This window comes from Zeugodacus cucurbitae, chromosome 5 (genome assembly GCF_028554725.1).
Source record: "Zeugodacus cucurbitae isolate PBARC_wt_2022May chromosome 5, idZeuCucr1.2, whole genome shotgun sequence".
Classification (NCBI taxonomy): Eukaryota; Metazoa; Arthropoda; class Insecta; order Diptera; family Tephritidae; genus Zeugodacus; species Zeugodacus cucurbitae.
The window spans coordinates 57232998-57253269 of record NC_071670.1 but is presented as its reverse complement, the minus strand read 5'-3'; the positions used below and the strand labels follow the sequence as shown (position 1 = coordinate 57253269).

The window sequence follows — 20272 nt, the reverse complement described above, 5'->3', positions numbered from 1 at the left end:
AAATGGGCGTGGCATTGCCCACTTATGGGTCAAAAACCATATCTCAGGAACTACTCGACCGATTCGAATGAAATTCGGTATATAATATTTTCTAGACAACCTGATGACACGTGTGGAAAATGGATGAAATCGGTTCACAACCACGACAACTTCCCATGTAACTCAATTTTGAACTCCATCTTATTCATTCACTTTATAATATATACATAAGGAACCAATGAAGATAGCGAAATACTGAAATAGCGAAATTTACATACTGAATATTTGAACGATTATATAAGAAACCCATCTGAATCTAAAATATCAAGCCAATGATACATAGTTCTGACGATATTTCTCCATCAATCATAACAAATAGAAGGCAGAAGGCACAAGATCTGAACTATAAGGCGGATAAACAAAACTTCCTAGCCGCAGTTTTCCAAATTGGTTCATAGTGGTCTTGCGACATGAAGCCGAGTTTTGTCATTAAGAGAAATTATTGAAATAATAAAAGAACACTATAATTCGTTTCATCAGCGTCATTTCACATACCCGTCCTAGTGGACCAAGTGTTCGGAGTAGTCTCATTCATTGGCACGAATATTGAGCAAACCATTTATGTGATAGAGAAAAATTTACTACTAATTAATTAAAGGGTTTAATATAAGACCATCTCTACATATACTATACAAGCATAAAGCTATTTCCCCACCCAACACTACCTATAACCACTCATATGATATGGGCTTTTATGGAAATAAATTTATATAAGAGCCTCCAAGACCCAATATGCTATGATATGTATAGAATTTCCCCCTAGATAGCGAAAATATTTAATGCATTCACAGAAACAAAGGCACTTAACACAGACAAAAAAAAACGTATAAATGTAAAAAGACAATGGCATTCGCTGTTTGCCTAGCCACTTAAATGAAGGCTAACATATGTATATGTAAACAGAAACAATTAGCAAGTAAAAGCTTTTAGACTAAAAATTATTAATTTTAAATTTTCAACCAAAGGATTTACCAAAAAGCCTCACAATACACACACGCTGCCATTTTATGCGGTTTTTCAGACAATTTTTTGCACTATTCCGACACCACAGAAGAAAATATCGAAAAATAAAATTAAAGAATTTAATTGTCAATCAAAACATCAAGCTTAAACCACATACATACATACGTAAAATGAAATTTTCGAAAAGAAAAATGCCGAAATAGAAGAACTTTTTCAAAAAAATATTGCATAACCCAAGGCGTTGAACAAAATTTCACTGCAAATGGCGTCAGTAAAATCAGAGGAGCTGTGAAAGTGCAAGTGTGAAAATGAGCTGACAAGCTGCTGCAGCTCGGTCGCTCGCCGCAAGTAAAATCTGAACTCAACGCCTCAGTGACTCCACTGACAAGCGATGCAGACTATGGCAGCAAGGCAGCAAGGCAGCCAGTCAACACAGCCACAGCTCAGTTTACAGATTTTTGTCGACTGTTGACAGCAGACAGCTGCCTTAACGCTTGAGCGCTCGTCTATGTAAGCTGAATAAGCTTTTAAATTGGAAAAGTTTTTTGGATATTCTTGGCTAATCGACTTAGAAATATGGGCAATAAAACATAGTAGCTAATAAATATGATGAAGGGCAATATGGAAATGGTATGAAACTGGTGTCTCAGAAGAACGTTTGATGACATATTTCAATATAGAGTTACCTACATTTAGGCGGAATATGTATTTCTAGTAAATTAGAGTAGAAGAGACCAATAGATAATTCTGAAATTATTTTTTAAATATTAGCTAATGGGCTTGAATATAGTTTGTTGTAGAATCTCATTGTATTAGGCAATACACTTTGATTTAAATTTGTTAAAATTTATGTCGGAGGGACCGATATATACAATATATATATAAAGTTAACCAGAGGTAGGAGAATAATGTTATTGGTTGTAAGGAATCTGGAAAAAAGTATGGATCGTCTCAATTGAATCGCTCTTGGTTATCAATGTATCTCCGATATTGATTGATATAGATGTAGAATGAACCAGACGGACAAAAATCACTTTATTCGCCATAGAAGCTAGACCAAGTAAGCTCCAAAAAACTCAATCTTCAAAATGAGCAGTGGTTTATCTTTGCTTATGGTTAAGTTATAGGCTTTTCACATAGCCAAATTAATTGATCAATTAAAATTTTGATTGAGAAATCAGTTTTTGCCTTTCACAGTGCCGGCTACTCGATAACCGATCAGCTGTTATAAATTTTTATACTCTCGCAACATGTTCCACAGAGTATAATAGTTTTGTTCACATAACGGTTGTTTGTGTCACCAAGAAATAAAAGAGTTAGATATGGGGTTATATATATATATAAATGATCAGGATGACGAGTGGAGTTGAAATCCGGATGTCTGTCCGTCCGTCTGTCCGTCCGTGCATTTTTTTGGGGAAGTGGGCGTGGCCCCGCCCTTAAATCGGTTATTTGTATATATCTCGCAAACCAATGAAGCTATATAAACCAAACTTTCTGCAGTCGATTCTCTTACGTACCCCACCACACACCATGAAAATAGTTGAAATCGGATAATAACCACGCCCACCTCCCATACAAGGGTTAGGTTGAAAATTACTAAAAGTGGGTTAACTCACTAACGAAAAACGCCAGAAACACTAAATTCACATAAGAAATGACAGATGGAAGCTGCACTCAGATTTTTTTACAAAATGGAAAATGGGCGTGGCGTCACCCAATTATGGTTCAAAAACCATATCTCAGGAACTACTCGACCGATTTCAATGAAACTTGGTTTGTAATAGTTTCCTTACCTTTCAATGCTGTTAAATTGGCCAAATCGCTTCACAACCACGCCTACTTCCTATATACCAGAACTTTGAAGACGATCTGCATTGTTTACTTTACAATATATAAAGTATGCACTAGTGAAGATATCGGTGCAGAATTTTGCACAAATACTACGTTTATAGTGTGGCAGCCCCATTCTTAAAATCGCCAAAATCGGACCATATGTTTCCAAGGCCCCATATGTCGAACATGAGGACCTCGGTGCTTCTAACCTAATATTAGGGTTTCCTACTTTCAATGGACTTTATATAATATATATGACGAATATGTGGGTCAAATTGTGTATTACATAATATAAATAAAGTTAAATAAATAAATTGCGAGAGTATAAAATGTTCGGTTACACCCGAACTTAGCCCTTCCTCACTTGTTATTTTTGCTTTTCATAAGAAGTTTGTAAGTTTCATAAGCTAATTGCTATATTTAGCAGCCATGTATATCTACCGTCGTGTATGGTGAACAACAGCTTGCAGACAAAGAACGTATATATTTATAATTACAAATGGTAAATATGGTAAATCGATCTTAATCAGCGAGATCGACTAATTGATCAATTAGCTCCTGTGTGAAAAGGCTATTAAATAATAAAAACTCTTATAAAGTGGATTATAAGAACTTTTTATAGCAAAATTAAATCAAAATAGTTGAATTTCGGATGCAGAAGTTGAATAACTGAATTGTAATCTATGAAATCTCCATTTATATATAACTCTTAAGCCATATGTGACTCTACTACGAGTACTACATAAGCATACTGCCAGTTATCTCTACTTGATATGCCAAAGTAGCTAATATGGCACATGCAACACCTGCTCGAGAAGCTAATCGAATCTGTGCCACACTGAAACTGACACAACTGACATGTGGCCACATATTTCCCTTTCATATTTACCACAATATCCTACTACTAACTAACTGTATATACACATCGTACTTATGCTATATATAGTATTCCTAACATTCCTTCATTTGCAGGTCATACTCGTTTTGAAGGCATTGGATATGTATGCATCCACGCATCTAACGGTTATTATTCAAATCATCTCACACGTACTGGCGTACACGAACTCCTGCATTAATCCAATACTCTATGCATTCCTGTCGGACAATTTTCGCAAAGCATTCCGGAAGGTGAGTGCTAGTAACGAGTGTAAAAACAAAAAGCAGAAAAACAGAAAAAACTTGAAAAAAATTAAAAAAAAAAAAGTTGATAGACAGGGAAATGCAATTTGATGCAAATTTCACATCTAATATAACGGCGCTTTTTTACATACTATCACTATATATTTACCCCCTCTTTTTCTCTTCCTTCTCTTCTTTTTTTGTCTTGCTTTACGCCTCAACTAATGGTATTTGCATGCTCAGGTGGTTTGGTGTGGCACTCCGCCGCCGATAATCAACAACCAGCAGATCACCAAGACAACGCGCACAACCAACTGCAACGGTACTTCCAATGTAGAGATGTTATAAGCCAGCAATGGAGAGATGACAACCGACAGCGAGGTGCAGCAGGTAGCAGGCAACGAAAGTAAACCGAAAAACGTGCAGCTGCAACAACATGCTGGCACATTTATGGCTGTGGCAAGCCACAGGTGGTGGTGGTGGCACTGTTGCAAATGATGGTCTTGAACTACTGCTGCTGCTGCTGCTGCTGAAGCGGCAATACACTCGAGGTCGTTATTATCGCAACAAATTGATTGAAGGAATCTGCACGCATACATACACATATAAGCATGCATGTAGATAACTGTGTGTGTGTGTGTGCGATAGAAATGCTTTTGATGTGAAGCTTAGAAATAATGTACAGGTGGATTGAGACTGGCAAATGCAGAGAAATTTAAGTACACACGTGTACGTATGTATTTATGTCGTTGAGTACGTGTCATATGCGCTGCAAAGCAGCCAAGCGGAATTGATTTATTTATTACATTTGCATGTACGCATAGTTTGCATTTGTAGGCAGCAGGTAGGCAGGCAGATATTTTGATTTGTATAAGCAGCAACTAAAACTATTGCATATATGTATGTATATACAATATATATGTATGTTTGTACAATTATTTGTGCTTGTATTCATAGCATTAGACTAGAGATTTAACTATAATATATAGTGCTTATAAGCGTTATAAGTGTGTACAACAACAGCGGCATGGCCCTCCCAACGTCCCCCAACGAGCAACCAACGAATGCATGCTCCAAATTATCGGTTTCTTAAACATTTTATTCCTATATTAAAAAAGTATAATAATACTACTAAAAATTATAATAATAATAATCGTATATAATATTTAAATTACTTGTGCGGAAACAGCTTAGCTGTATAGCCAAGTCTAGTGATAAAATGTATGCTTTGCAAGAAAATAAAAAAATTAAAACAGAAATGCGAATTTGTGAGCGAATTCTCGATTGATAGACAAACCAGAAATTTGTTTAAAAAATAAATATACATTTAATTTAATTTTAATTAACATTTTAATGCCTTAGAAAGTTTTTTCTTTTGTAATTTTAAAATAATTTAGCACAGTTTGACAGGATTTTGTGGTAATGGCCGTGTTCGATTCGCCACTATGGCATTCGCATTATTGTAACCTTGCTCACTTGTCAAAAATTTACATGCCAAATCAACAAGGTTATAGCGTTTTTAGACAGGAGCTAATTGATCAATTAACCGGCCTCTGCTCGATTAAAACGCTTATTAAGATCGATTTACCATTCAAAATAAAATCTACATTTATTATACACTGAACAGGGTATATTAAGTTTGTCACGAAGTTTGTAACACCCAGAAGGAATCGTCGGAGGCCCTATAAAGTATATACATATATAAATGATCAGTATGTTGAACTGAGTCGAGTTAGCCATGTCCGTCTGTCTGTCCGTCTATCTGTATATATACGAACTAGTCCTTCAGTTTTTAAGATATCGTTTTGAAATTTTGCAGATATTATTTTCTCTTCAAGAAGCTGCTCATTTGTCGGAACTGCCGATATCGGACCACTATATCATATAGCTGCCATACAAACTGAACGATCGGAATCAAGGGTTTGTATGGAAAACTTCCGCATTTTACTACATATCTTCACGAAATTTGGTGTGAGTTATTGTTCATAGAAATAATTTAATCTCCAAAAAAATTGTTCAGATCGGTTCAATATAGCATATAGCTGACATACAAACTGAGCGATCGGAAAACTTCCTCATTTTACTACATATCTACACGAAATTTGGTGTGAGTTATTGTTCATAGAAATTATTTAATCTCCGAAAAAATTGTTCAGATCGGTTCACTATAGCATATAGCTGCCTTACAAACAAAACGAGCGGAATCAATGGCTTGTATGGAAAATTTTCGCATTTGACGTGGTGTCTTCACGAAATTTGACATGGATTTGACATAATAATATAATCTCCGAAGAAATTGTTCAGATCGGTTAACTATATAACCTTAATGTTTCTAGCAAACAACCCGCCTAAAAAAAATTAGTAAAATGTTTTCTTTTTTTACTTACTTTTTCTTAAGTCTTTAGATTTGCTTAAACACATAGTTACTAAAAGAAATGCACCTGTGAAGGGTATATTAGCTTCGGTACGGCCGAACTTAACGATTTTTCTTGTTTTTAATTGAATTTTAATCGACTTGAAAATGAAATGCAACTCTGCGACAAAGACAATTTTTTTTTTATAAAAAAAGCTAGAGTAGATGTCGCTGCTAAAAATATCAATTAGCTGATGAAACTTACCAACATCTTATGAAAAGCAAAAAAGAAAATTATATAACAGCTGATCGATTATCGAGTAGCCGGCAGTGTAAAAGGCAAAAAAGGGTTTCTCAATAAAAAATTTTAATTGATCAATTAATTTGGCTGTCAAAAAACGCTATTATGCCGTTGAATTCATTAAGTAAGAGTGGATACCTCATTTAGAGAGATAACATTTTATTTCTGTACTATGTTATGTCAGTTTAAATAAGGTTTTTATACCAGTATTTTCCGATTCGTAGATTTCCAAAGAACCAGTATCAAAGTAAGATAATTGCCCTTTAAAGATCTTCGTCATACCTACATGATCTTACCTTAGGTATGCCTTAAGTAATATAAAAGGATAGATAGGGGAAAAAATTGAATTTCGTAAGACAACGAAAAAGAAAGGAATAGGAATGGAGATTATGTAAATAAAAAATAAAAAAAAAAAAACAGAAATAACCCCGTTAATCTGATATTCATTCAAAAATATAATATTAGACCTTCAAACGAAGAGAGTGAAAGGATAAGTAAATCAACGAATACTTCTCAAAATGAAAGGGATCAACACAATTATGTGTTAATTCTAAGTTGTCAAAAGAAATATGCTGACGCTCTTATATTGATTTAGAGAAGATAATGGTAGAGAATACGGTTTGATATAATAAGAAAGCGTACAAGACTTCGAGCTTCATAGACGTTGAACTCAGTAAACTTTATATACATTTGCTCTGAGAAGCATCGACTATGTCATTCTAACAAATTTCAACACTCAAAGAATTATTGTTTTCGATGTAGCGCCTGTTAGGGGATAGTATAATTGTGGAAAAGTAGTAAATAATGGAAAAAGACTGGACTTCAATTTAAGTTAAGAAATCAAAAATTTGGATTGAATTTGATTTTTGATTGAAATTGATAAAGATAAAGACCTAGAAAAATGTTCTAAAGTAAGCTTGACATCACTTATTTCGATTAAAATTTACTTCCATAAATTAAATTGAATGGTAATTGCTTCTGCTAACAGCTAGGCTCAGAAATTCAAAACTTGAAAGCATTGCTGAGGACATATTACATACAAATAAAGGCATATTCCCGGTCTCGGCTAATTATGTGAAGATCAAAAACCTTCGATAAAGTATGTTTGATACCACTAAAGATTAAAGACAATGTTTTTTGGGAGTCTTTTAAATAAGATAGGGAAATTATAAGCCCGAGTTTGTTATATATTTTTGATATCATATTATATATCACTTCAACTACTCCAAAGAGTTTTATTATAAATTTTTTAAGGTAAACACGATTCCACAATTTCGACATTTCAGAAAGCTATTTTAACTTATATTTACATAATCTTTAACTTTTAAACAATTTTTGGTTGGATTGAAATATTTTTTTTGTTATATAAAATATTCACAATCTCCAAATGGCCACTCAGACTGCCTGAACAAGCCGGACTAATGAGCCCAAGCCCGGTTTGGATAAGCTCTCTGAGTAAGTCATAAAAATTTAGTAACTCAAATAAGTACGACCAATTTTTCGATCGAGTTATGAACCCTTTGTATCAATCGACAATTTGCTCAACGAAAATACATAAACACAAACTAAAATAATGTACAAAGCATAAAGCGAGAGTCCTAGTTGTTGATAGTTACTACTACCACTAATTAATAGAAATATAAGACATAAACTATACAGAATAGCTGTAAAATTTAATTATACTAAATATATAAAATATACATTTCTGATATGTATTGTATATGTATATGCCTAGTTGCGTAAGTACAAAAGATAAAATATTATTGCGTTTGTTGTTAGTTGTAGAAAGGCAGCAGATAAAAGTCTCCTAGGCGACGGGATTTCATATTGTATTTTGTTACATTAGGCAAGTAAGTTGATAGTATGTAATATGTTTTGTATTTTCGTAAGGTTTGGTGTTGGCACACAATAAACTAACTGTACATACAGACACAATACTATGGAATATTTGAAAGCATGTGAATTGTTAGAAATGCAAAAGCGTTAGTAAGCATTTTGAGTAGTGTCAAAAACAAAGAAAAATACAAATAAATGAAAACAATATTTATCTGGTAACAAATGAGAAGAATATATAACGACGAAACTAGAGTTAAAATTAATTAAAAATCTGTATATTGAAGAAATGCAAAAATATTTATTTGTGACATTTATTAGATTTTAAAATAGTATGTAGGTAGTTTTAGCTCGTTTGTAAGGGATTGTTACTTAGCTTGCAGAAAAACAAAACTAATACCAAAGAGAAATATATTAGAAGACATATACATACAAATGTATTGTATTTATTTATTAAACTATATTGTATTAAAAAAATAAATAAATAAAAAATATATAATAAAATTTATGCAGAATTAAATACGAGTAGGTTTAACAAAAATGAATACAAAAATTAATAAAATAAATTAATCGAATTAATAAACTAATAATAAATAATTCAAAAATAATAATTTTAAGATTATTATAGCATATATACATAAAAATACAATATAAACTCACTGAATATAAGAGATAAATATATTTATAAGAATGTTTAACTTTCAATAAATATTATGAACAATAAAAATAATGAAAAATAACAATAATTTAATAAAAGATAACATTAATAATAAGCACAATACCATTTAAAAAAAAAAACAAAATCTGTATATATCAAATAAAATTGCTAAATGTACATATTTCACTTTAAAGCTGTTAAATAAAAAAAATTTTATCTCACATAAAAATTTACAGTTTGCAACTAGCAGTATTAAGGAATTTTACAACTATTTATTATTATTTTTCTTCCACACACACACATGCATATATACAAGCACACATGAATAAAGTTAATTATTATGTAGTTTAAGTATTTTGTAAACAAAAAGCGAAATTGATTAATATACACACATATATATGTATATAAAATACTAGTTTTGCAATTGTAACCCAAATACTTTCACTCACTTATAAATTTTGCATACACACACAATTGTATTTACATATATATTATACATATGTATGTATTGGTGTAGCCGACGTGTGTGAAATGTAAGCATAAATTTGAACGTAAAACTTAAGTTGCAATTGAATTTATAAAAATATATAAAAATGTTGAAATTTTCTTTCAAAATAATTAATTAATAAAAATATTTTGCAAAACGAAAAAATGGAATTGATTTAATTATACGAGTTTGCGACAAAAACCAGCAGTGGCTCATCGCGGTAGCATACCTTCAGGCGCTAATTTTTTCGTTAGTTGGCATATATTGAAATTCTCAAACAGTTAATGTTGTTACCAAACAAACTACGCTGATTAGGCCCTAAGTTCCCAAATATTGAATCCTTAAAATATACAATTTTATATTTTTTTTACTTATAGCTGACAGCTATACTAATACTACTACAAGCTAATACTAAATATGTATACACAAATTAGATTAGAAATCAGTGAAAGAAAACTCAAAAAATCGAATTTTTATAGATTATTGGTAGACGTCTTGTGTAGTACAATGTCTAATCTGTAAAATCAGCTCAAGAACATCAAAACTTTCTACTGAAAGCATAAAACCAAACAAATTTCGTTAGTATGGGGACTTGTGGTGTCCTTGAACGATTAATTGAAATGAGACAAAAAATTCTGCAAACTGGAAGGTTTTACGAAAAAAGTTTAATTTTTTCATCTGATGAAATGTATTATTCTACAATATAAATAAAATAAAATTCATAACATTGTTATGGAAATTTAAACGAAAAAATTAAATCGTTCAAGGACACGGCAAATAAATTACGAATAATTAAAAAAAATTCAAATCGGTTCAAAACTCTTTCGGCAATTCAAGTCATCGCAACGACGTTTTCGGAAAAAACATGATTTCGAGACAATCGAGTTTAAAGTTTCAAATACATTTTTGTCTAGTGTAGCGGAGCAAGATACAAAACTCTATAACTCCGCTACGACTGCTTAAATCTCTGTAAAAATTGGATATAACATTCTTAAGAACGTACTTTAAGATAAAAGAATAAAAAAAATTTCGATTTTTTGACCGACTTCAACATACTATATAACCCCTCAAAGCAGCCCATCCACAGTTGAATTTGTTTATTTCTACAGAATTTTTATCGTTAATATCAGTGTTCGTATTAAGTTTTTGTGTTCGACATTTTGATCGAGAAAATATAGATTATTCTATCTTGCCTGTGTTCATGAGAATAAATTTGACACTGGATGGCAGTGAAAATGCCAACATATTATATTTACTCTTTTCTACAAATGGTGTTAGCAAGAAATGTTGGTACTCGTTAGTGAGCAAATGTAATTCTAGTACAGCGAACACTTCGTCGAACAAATTCAACTGTGGATGGCCAGCTTAAAGCTCAACAAAGCTTTTCCTCAAAAATTTATGGATTCGTATTTATATATAAATCACTGAAATACGAAAAAATGTTTTTAATTCTCATCAGCCTCTTTATGATTCGTAAACAGTATGTAAATCTACTAGAGGGAGATTTTCCAATGTTAGGCTGAAGGTTTCTAAAATATAAAGCTGGACATCACATTTTATATTTGTTGCCTCGACTGTCAGAGTCAAGAGCATCGAATACACGATTGGGCAGTGATTTTCAAGTTATTAAAACACTGGCATAGCAGTTCCGAATACATGGCACAAAATAGAATCTGATTCCGAAGATGGATTTGGCATTAAGTCTTAAACAACAGACCTGATATATTGATATAAGATCTTATAAATTCTTCCCAAAGATTTTTAAATTTTATTCTATTTATTTTTTATCCCTCCGGTCTCTATAAAGTGATGCTTTTGCTAAGAATACATGAATAATGATTTCTCTTTTTACCTAAAAGCGATTCCAAGACAGTACATTGATATGCAGCAGAGATTTCACTAAGGCTAAGGCCAGTAGTTTATGGCAAATTTAGCATAGTATTCTTCTGGATATACAAATAATCTCGTCTAACTCTCAAAATCTCTGGAGGTCTAAGTGCGTGTTTTATAATTCAAATCGAAGGTGAAAACCAAAATTACAAAAGAAGTTAATAAATATTATTTCGTAGCTGGTTTAAGCAGTCGTAGAGAAATAGGATCATGAAAAGTGAGAAAAAGTCACGGACGAAAAGTTAGAGCAAAAACCTAGTAACTATGCAAATTTTCAAATTGTTCTTTATCGAAATAAGTCCAAGTGGAGCCATGCTTCAGTAACCAAAAAATACCAAAAAATTACTATTTAAGTGCCATTGGTTTAACTATAGCTCTTATAGAAGGAAATATTTTTGATAGGTTAACTCCTTGAAATTTTTTAATTTTTAAAATTTTTGTATTTTTTAGCTTTCCAAAAAACCGTCAAATATTACTAAATACTTTTTGTGGCTACAACAAAAATACTTTTTATCAGTAAATAAATTCTTCGAAGAGATTACAAATTCACGAGAACTTCAGGGAATTGCATATGAACTAATACAACACGCTTTTATTTGCGCATTCACACATAAAAACACACATTTATGAGCGTTTCAAAAATTGCTTCAAATCTGTCACAAAATATTCACTAAATTTTTGAATACTTAATAAACCTTCACCAAAATGAAAAGTGAGTGTTTTTACAATCTTTTAAAAATTGCAATAACACTTCAATTCTCTTCAATTTGTCTGAAGTGCATTTTATCCTTTTTACAAGCATTTTAAAAAGCCATCATTCAAAATGCAAATAGGTTAAATGTCAATATGCGTTAAAAAAGGCACTTTAGGTGCTCCAGCTGCGAGTGTTCAGTTCAACTCGTTGAACAAGTTCGAAATTTCACGGCATAGACAAACATTTGCGAGAGAAAGTCAAGTAACAAAAATAAAAACATAACCTCACTAAAGTGCTTTTGCTGCGCCGCTGAAATGGCGCTGGCGGTGGCGCTCCCGCTGCGGTGCGACTGCAGCCGCTCAGCTCAGGTGCTGAGGCGCATAAACGACGGGCGTAACAAGTGCGTCATTGTGCGGCACAAATTGGCCAATTGAACCCGTGCGTTTGTGCGTGTGTACTTCAGGTCGAGTTAGAGTGCAAGCGAATGAGTGTGAATGGTGTTTCATATTTTATTTTATTTTGTGGATTTTTTGTTTAACATATTTACTATGCATTCTGTTAAACGATAAACAAGCTGCGCAGTAGTTGTGGGAGTTGTTGCCAAGAATACAATGAAACTCGACAAATATTGTACAATTTATGCGAATTTATAAACAGGCTAATGCCAAAGCAAACAAAGATTTCATAGCAAGTACCATGTAGAGGTGTGTGTGTATAAATATAAGCTGGTTAGCTAATAAGCTTGCAACTTGTTGCTGACGTCGTCGTTGAACGCCAGAGTGTCAACATAACCCTCTGGCTAATTGAAGATGCCCTGTAGTGAAAACTTGAACCAAAATTATTGAAAATAAAATTATTTGCCGACTTCACGCTCTCAGAACAGTTGCATCTTAGTAACCAGAACGCTTATGGAGCATATTTTGAGCTTCTACAACAATTGTTTTATCAAATGAGGAGAGTAATATTATAAAATTCATTGTCCAAAATATTTTCCCATTTCCAAATTGTACGTCCTTTATCGTCCGATTATATATATATATATATTTGGCGTAGGAACCGCTTTAAGCGACTATAGCCGAATCCACCAGAGCGCGCCACTCATTCCTCCTTTTTGCTTTTTGGCGCCAACTGGAAACACCAAGTGAAGCCAGGTCACTTTGCACTTGGTCTTTTCACAGGAGTGGAGGTCGTCCTCTTCCGCGGCTTCCTCCAGCGGGTACTGCATCGAATACTTTCAGAGCTGGAGTGTTTTCTTCCATCCGTATAACATGACCTAGCCAGCGTAGCCGCTGTCTTTTTATTCGCTGAACTATGTCAATGTCGTCGTATAAATCGTACAGCTCATCGTTCCATCGTCTGCGGTATTCGCCGTTGCCAATGTTTAGAGGACCATAAATCTTGCGCAAAACCTTTCTCTCGAAAACCCCAAGAGTCGTCTCATCGGATGTTGTCATCGTCCACGTTTCAGCGCCATACATCAGGACGGGAATAATGAGCGACTTATAGAGTTTGATTTTGGTTCGTCGAGAGAGGACTTTACTTTTCAATTGCCTACTCAGTCCAAAGTAGCACCTGTTGGCAAGAGTGATTCTGCGTTGGATTTCAAGGCTGACATTGTTGGTGTTGTTAATGTTGGTTCCCAGATAAACGAAATTATCTACAACTTCAAAGTTATGACTGTCAACAGTGACGTGGGAGCCAAGACGCGAGTGCGCTGACTGTTTGTTTGATGACAGGAGATATCGTCCGATTGCTTTTAAAAATATTCCTTAAATATATTTCCGATTTTCTCGGGTTCGTAGATGTTCTCAGCATTTGATTTCTATTTAATATGGATTATCATTTTAGATAATAGAACTCTCTTGAAGACTTATCACTTTAGATTTATTTTTAAAGTTTTATCGATTTAAAACGTAGAGATCTGACTATGAGATACGTAGCTCTCCACTAACTGAGAAAAAAAGTGAACAAGAAAAGAAGTTAGAAGAAAAATGCGGTCCTGCTTGATCAACTTAACAAGATCTGATTCACGAAATAGTTTCATTGGGTCACATCAAACTATTCCTAGGATTGTTTCCTAAGCTTTACTGATCTCTAGATCATCGGATAGCAACACGATATGTTCCAAAATCACTCAAATATCACCTGTTATGAGCATTCCTATCAAATCTCTGATATAAATCTAACTATTGTTATTATTTGAAATCTGAGAATTGTTGTATTTGACAATATTGCTAATTTGCTCGGGAAGTTTTGCGAAATAAGTGTTATTCAGTTAAAAAATAATTAAAATATTTATTTTAATATAAAAATTGATTTCAGTCGCGAACATATTGGGGTGATTTCGGATTTTCGAAAGTTCGGTCGATTAATACGTTATAGGCATATTCTGAAATTACTAAAAATGCCAAGAAATAATCAAACTGTTTACTGTCGTTTGAGATCCTTATTATTTCTATAACGTATATCGGTTTATACATTTCTCAATTTGTTAAGTTCGTACCCATCTAGAATCTCGTCTACAGATACCCCGGAGAGGACCAAGCTTTCTTTCATATACCTCATCCCACCATATTCTCTCAAACTTACTCATTTGTTCCAACATCTTCGAAATCCAGCTAGACTATTAGAACCCTAGTACGATGTATCCGAAATTCTTCTAACACTTATTTAAATACATCGGCTTCTCTTTTTTCGACCGTTAAGTTCAATGGAAGGATTCACGTAGGGCAGATAGGTAAAGTGGTTGTCAGATGACGCACCTAGGCCTTTAGGAGGCCCATTGTGAATCCACCGGGACTGAAGCCCCTTACACTACAATGTCCTCTTTGAACCACTCTGTGGCTTTTATAAAGTTGAGCAGCTCAACAAGTTTAACGTGCGCAACTTCCGAGATATCGTCTAGAAAACCGTGTCCGATTGTTGTGAATCTTTTCTTGTACAATGCTTTGCATTCACATAAAAGATGCACAACAGTATCTTCTTCTTCTATTTTTTGGCAGCTTCTACAGTAGTCATTGCTTGGTAACCCCAGTCTGACGGCATGTCTTCCTATAAGAGAATGACCAGTTAGAACTCCAACTAGAGTTCTTATGTCCTTCTTTTTAAATTTCATTTTAGAGGAAATCCTTAGGTTAGTGATTTTAAAGCCGCTTGGCTGTCTGTAAAATTATATATATTTCTCGTCGTAAGGTTTTACGGAATACGATAAAAATTGGGGTATTTGAAGTTCTGGAAATTGTCACATAACTAAGAACAAACTTAGAGCCTTTAAGAATCCTTCAAATTAGGAACAGACAGAGCTCAAGAGGATTTCTGTCGAATTACATAAAATAGTATAGACATAGCCATTACAGTTCTACGAGAAAACTTGTAATATTGTTGATTTTCGGCCCAAAATTTGATGTGATTCTAAAGTTAAGATTTTTGCAGCCGAGTACTTCATAGCTACTTTTGAACAAAAAATTTCCTTGTAGGATGGCGATACAATAACTTACACCGCCGACGCGACGAGTTAATGAACAACGCTTACACGCTCGTGCTGTCAGATTTTTACGGTGTTTATTAGAAAACAATGAAATGGTTGGTCCACAAATGGGTTGAGTATATTTAGAAGCGAGTGTCTGTATGGATGTGAGCATATTTGTATGCGTTCGCATATATTTGCGCGTTGGGGAAAACAAATGAATTCATTGCTTGCGCTTTTCCATATGGTCCACGACGGTATGGACATACATACAGACAAATGAAAGTGCTAGCGTCCAAGCACAACCCTATCAGTGTCTAATTTACGCCGCACTACAACAACAACAACTGAATTAAAGAGATACACCGGAGTGGATTTGTGCCAGTGTTAGATATATCTTCATTAGATCGGTTGAAAGCCGCAAAGCCATATGTTTCTATGTGCATATGTACATATACGTGGATATGTATGTCTGTAAACGCGTGTTGGTTGGCGCATAAGTATAATGATATACAAAGAGCTATAAAATTAAATAAACGAAGCCAAAATTAACATGCGCTCCACAATAGCAACAATGCTCCAACTACGTGTCTTCTGAAGTCGTAATTTCAAATATCATATGGTCCTAGCCGCCACCCACACACTGTAACTCCCGTGCAACGAAATGCAGGTGTTTTAAATCTCAGGCAACCTGCGCAATTGGCATATCCGGTCGGAGTATGGGTTGCCAGTTACAATTCAAAACGCTGTCGCACTGCCGGTTGGAGAATCAGTTTTCGCCTTGCCGTTGACTCGTCCAGTTGTGCACTTCCAATCCGTTCGGCGCAGCGTGTGTCCGCTTAGTGAATTGAACTGCGCTGTAGTGTCAAGCTGAAGTTGTTGTCAATAGTTTTTGTGCTTTTGACTTTGGTTCTCACTAAAAGTGTAGTTTAATTGGAATCAAGAAAACGCTCCGTCGCCGCGTAGTAATGATTCCAACGCCGAGTATTTTGAATAGCAGTGTGCTTCTGTCCTGTCTGTTGCTGTGTTTTCTACAAGTGGACTCCATACATACCGAGGAGGGATTGGAGCTCTTATTTCGAGAAAGGTAAGATTGTTGAAAGAGTCGAGGTATTTAGGGAACAATAATGTGGAAATAAAATAGTCATCCCGGTTCAATAGATATGTTTGTACTGCATCGAATAATGCCGAATTGGCAAGATTAGAGGGTAGCTCCAGGGCTGGGCTCCGATTGACGTACTATCCATGCAGTAAATATATCTAAGGTTGTTTTTAGTTCATGAAACTGCAATGCGATTGGATTAGAATGATTGTGGAACCAAAAACTCTTACGCGGTTCCCAATGTAATATTTATTTTAAGTTTAGAATAAATATATGTTTGATATAAGATTTTCGTATCTGTAAAGATGTAAAGTGTGCTGAGATGGGTTGTGAAAACATATATGCGTGCGATTTAGTTATTTGAAAAGCATCAGATCTATTGCTGTTGTTATTATAACGATTATGCAGATCCTGGTTGAAACAGAAAGCATAAATCTAGTTGTCATCGAGGTCATCTAATAGGAGGCCCACGGAACGAGAAGTCTGAACAGAGTCGTACCATGGGGAGAGCGGTGTTAGATAAGTCGGTTTCGTTAGGCATGCATGCAGTACTCATTACATGCAGGACATATTTTCGATATGTTAGGATCTAATCTGAATAAGTAGGAGTTTTACTTGCTACAATATCCAGAACGAAGTTGCGCGAGGGTCACCCTTGTTTCACGTGGCAATTCGAGCTCGTCGTCTACAATGGGTTAATTGGGATTATCTCTACTTAAAGGAAAGTAACGTATATAGTTCAGACCCTGGTCACCGATTGCAATCTGATCGGCTCAGCTTACGGAAAAAAGTTGAACTGAATGTAGTGTAAATACCGAATGAAGAAGAGAGAGATTTTGAGTCGATGTGGATATAAAGAATCGTCAATAAATGAGAAATTTAAAATAATTGTAGACCAAACAAAATTAGTATGAACAAAGCGATAATACATTGGGGGACGACTAATTCACGTATCAAGAAAAGTACGTAACCTCCAAAATTTGTTTCCACAAACCTTTGAAACTGGTTCTGACAAGAAAAATCTGCTTATAAGATTTAAAAGTGTTTTAAGACAATTTAAAACTTTTAGAAACTTTTGGAGAAAGCTATCTAATTCAGTAAATTAACTTTTTATAGATCACAATCGGATTGGGAAAATGTCTGGCATCAGGAGACACACTCACGCTGTCGCGACAAATTGATACGTCAACTGTATTGGGCTTGTGAGAAGGATATTTATCGGTTGACACGACGCAATCGCAAGCGCACGGATGCTGAAGCAATGCAGAAAAGGAGCAAACGTAAGTGGAGAGTCAACACTTTAACCGCTATTATAGCATATAATATACACAAAATGGTATAATACGGTATAGACGAAATTTAAACACGTAAACTTCTTTCTAGCAATCGCACGCACTTGGCTACAATTGGACTATGTCAACACGATGCTGCGCACACGACGTGCCGGTGCACCGTCGATTACGAATGAGTGTTGCACTAAGGTTGGCTGCACCTGGGAGGAGTACGCCGAGTATTGCCCATCGAACAAGCGACGCAATCATTACTGAGATGAGGAGGAAACCAAAGCGGCTGGCAAAGTGGATTGAGGTCTAGACTATAGCGGAAAAAAATGTATGCAAGAGCAGGAAGAGGAAGTAGCGTGTAAAGGTGGAATCGAAATAATATGTGTAGGCAAATATTTGGTAAATATGGTTGAATAGAAAAAATTAAAATAAAATATTGACGAAATGCTTGTAAAATATTATAGATACTAAATACTCCTAGTTAAATGTACGCACTGTATAAATATATGTATGTATAAAGAATTGTTGTGTTTGCATTAAATAAAAGGAGTATATTTTGTTTTCTATCTAATGGCCAAGAATTGCAGTAAAAAAGACGGTTTGGTAGGTAAGGGTAGAAAAAATCGGTAACTTTGCAAACGGTACTTTCGATTCAGGCTTAATTTTTCTATCAACAAGTTCATATATTGCCGTACTATATACGAATTTAAATACAACCTCATATAGACGACGAAAACGGTCGAAAAGTACTTAGCTTCTCCATCTGATTGCGATAGTATTGCGGTGAAATATTACTATCATCAGCTGAATCGGAATCGGAATCGTAGTCCTTGTATCGATTCTTATTTTTGGCACGGATATCTCGCAGATATCATGTGATATGAAGACTCTTCTACTTCGTTGACAACGGTCAAAAAACGATCCACGGACTTTCAATATTCATCAGAAATCAATGGTTGTCGTGTAACCGTTTGGCAGCAGTGTTTGACGCAGAATCCTTTTGTAAGCAGAATCCGAAGAAGTCTCTGTATCATATCATGACCATTGAATAATTATGGATCCAGTCGTACACAAAAGGTGGCAAAGGTATGGAAACTCTTCTATTGACCGCGTTTCGTTTTCCATGATACATAAGGTGTGATCGACATAGATTACCTTGAGAAGGGAAAACCGGACTCTACTAAAAGCAATATTTAGGTGAACAAACAGGTAAACAAATAGGACGCGTGAAAAAAATTTAAATTTGATCTCACTAAGGGCCACTGGAGCGAAAAATTAATTTTGCCCGAAAGTGGTCGTCACAACAAAAAAAAATAATAATATTAGAGGCACAGAAAATGAAAGTGCGAGTATAAGGGCAAAAAATACATGGAGTACTAAGGAAATAAAAGGGGAAAAGGAGATTATTACATATACAGGTTATCTCATGATAGCACAATATTAAGATGCGAAAGTCACCCTTCGTAGCTGTTGACGTCGATACGAAAATCATGGCTTTTGGACGCCATGAATAAATACAAGGAGTTGCTATCCAGAATAAAGATATCACAACCGATCACATGAGACCATAATAGCCCTATCGCAGCTTCTTTTGGATATTGTAGAAGGCTAAATTCCTAGATATCCAGACCAAACATATGTTCTGTACCCAACGAGTCCCCGCATAACACTACCCATATTTTTGCAAACTCAACGAGCTCAATTCAACTAACACCCCTCTCTATATGGTCCGAACCTGCCGAAACAAACTCGTTTCTTGGGTCTCCTTTTAGATATTCTCAATGACAACTAGACTTAAGGTTACCCTCCAATTGGATAATAGTCTCAACAACAACCCTAATGGCTTTTTCATTTCATAACTACGAGCTTTTCATACATTAATCAATGCATTAGTGGAATATGCATAGGTCTACCGATGATAAAGTCTAGACTGATGATGCTGCAACGAAAATCAAATTGGAATATTCAAACCAGAACTTTAGTACAGTGCTCTGAAGCTCGGAAGGTTATAAAATATATATGTTTTGAGCTTCGATTTATTTTCGCCCGCATCCTTCGGATTTAGTCCCCAGCAAGGTGCTTAGTGTCTTCCGATATCAAAAAGTTGAAAGATCCTAAAATAGGAAAATTGCTTTCGATAGCTAAAAGAATCCACTACTGGATTATAAAAAGATTTGCTTATCTTAAAGAAATTTAAAAGCCCATTAAAGAGAGCCCGTTGACTCACTGTTCAGTTGACAAAAATATA

General features: G+C 34.6%; 2 protein-coding genes across 2 annotated transcripts in view; both read left to right on the top strand.

Moving 5' to 3' along the window:
- LOC105209110 (allatostatin-A receptor-like) overlaps positions 1–9095 on the top strand; it is a 54653-nt gene extending 45558 nt beyond the window's left edge. The window contains exons 7-8 of the mRNA XM_054231096.1: positions 3811–3966; positions 4201–9095. Coding sequence (XP_054087071.1) covers positions 3811–3966; positions 4201–4305 — 261 coding nt within the window. The 3' untranslated portion in view covers positions 4306–9095. The remainder of the gene's footprint in view (positions 1–3810; positions 3967–4200) is intronic.
- Positions 9096–15320: 6225 nt separating this feature from the next.
- On the top strand, positions 15321–18536 carry Ilp7 (probable insulin-like peptide 7). The gene is made up of 3 exons (XM_011179294.3): positions 15321–16726; positions 17858–18021; positions 18125–18536. Exons 1-3 carry the CDS (start codon positions 16608–16610, stop codon positions 18286–18288), a joined length of 447 nt encoding a protein of 148 aa, XP_011177596.1. The 5' UTR covers positions 15321–16607; the 3' UTR covers positions 18289–18536.
- The last annotated feature ends 1736 nt before the right edge of the window (positions 18537–20272 follow it).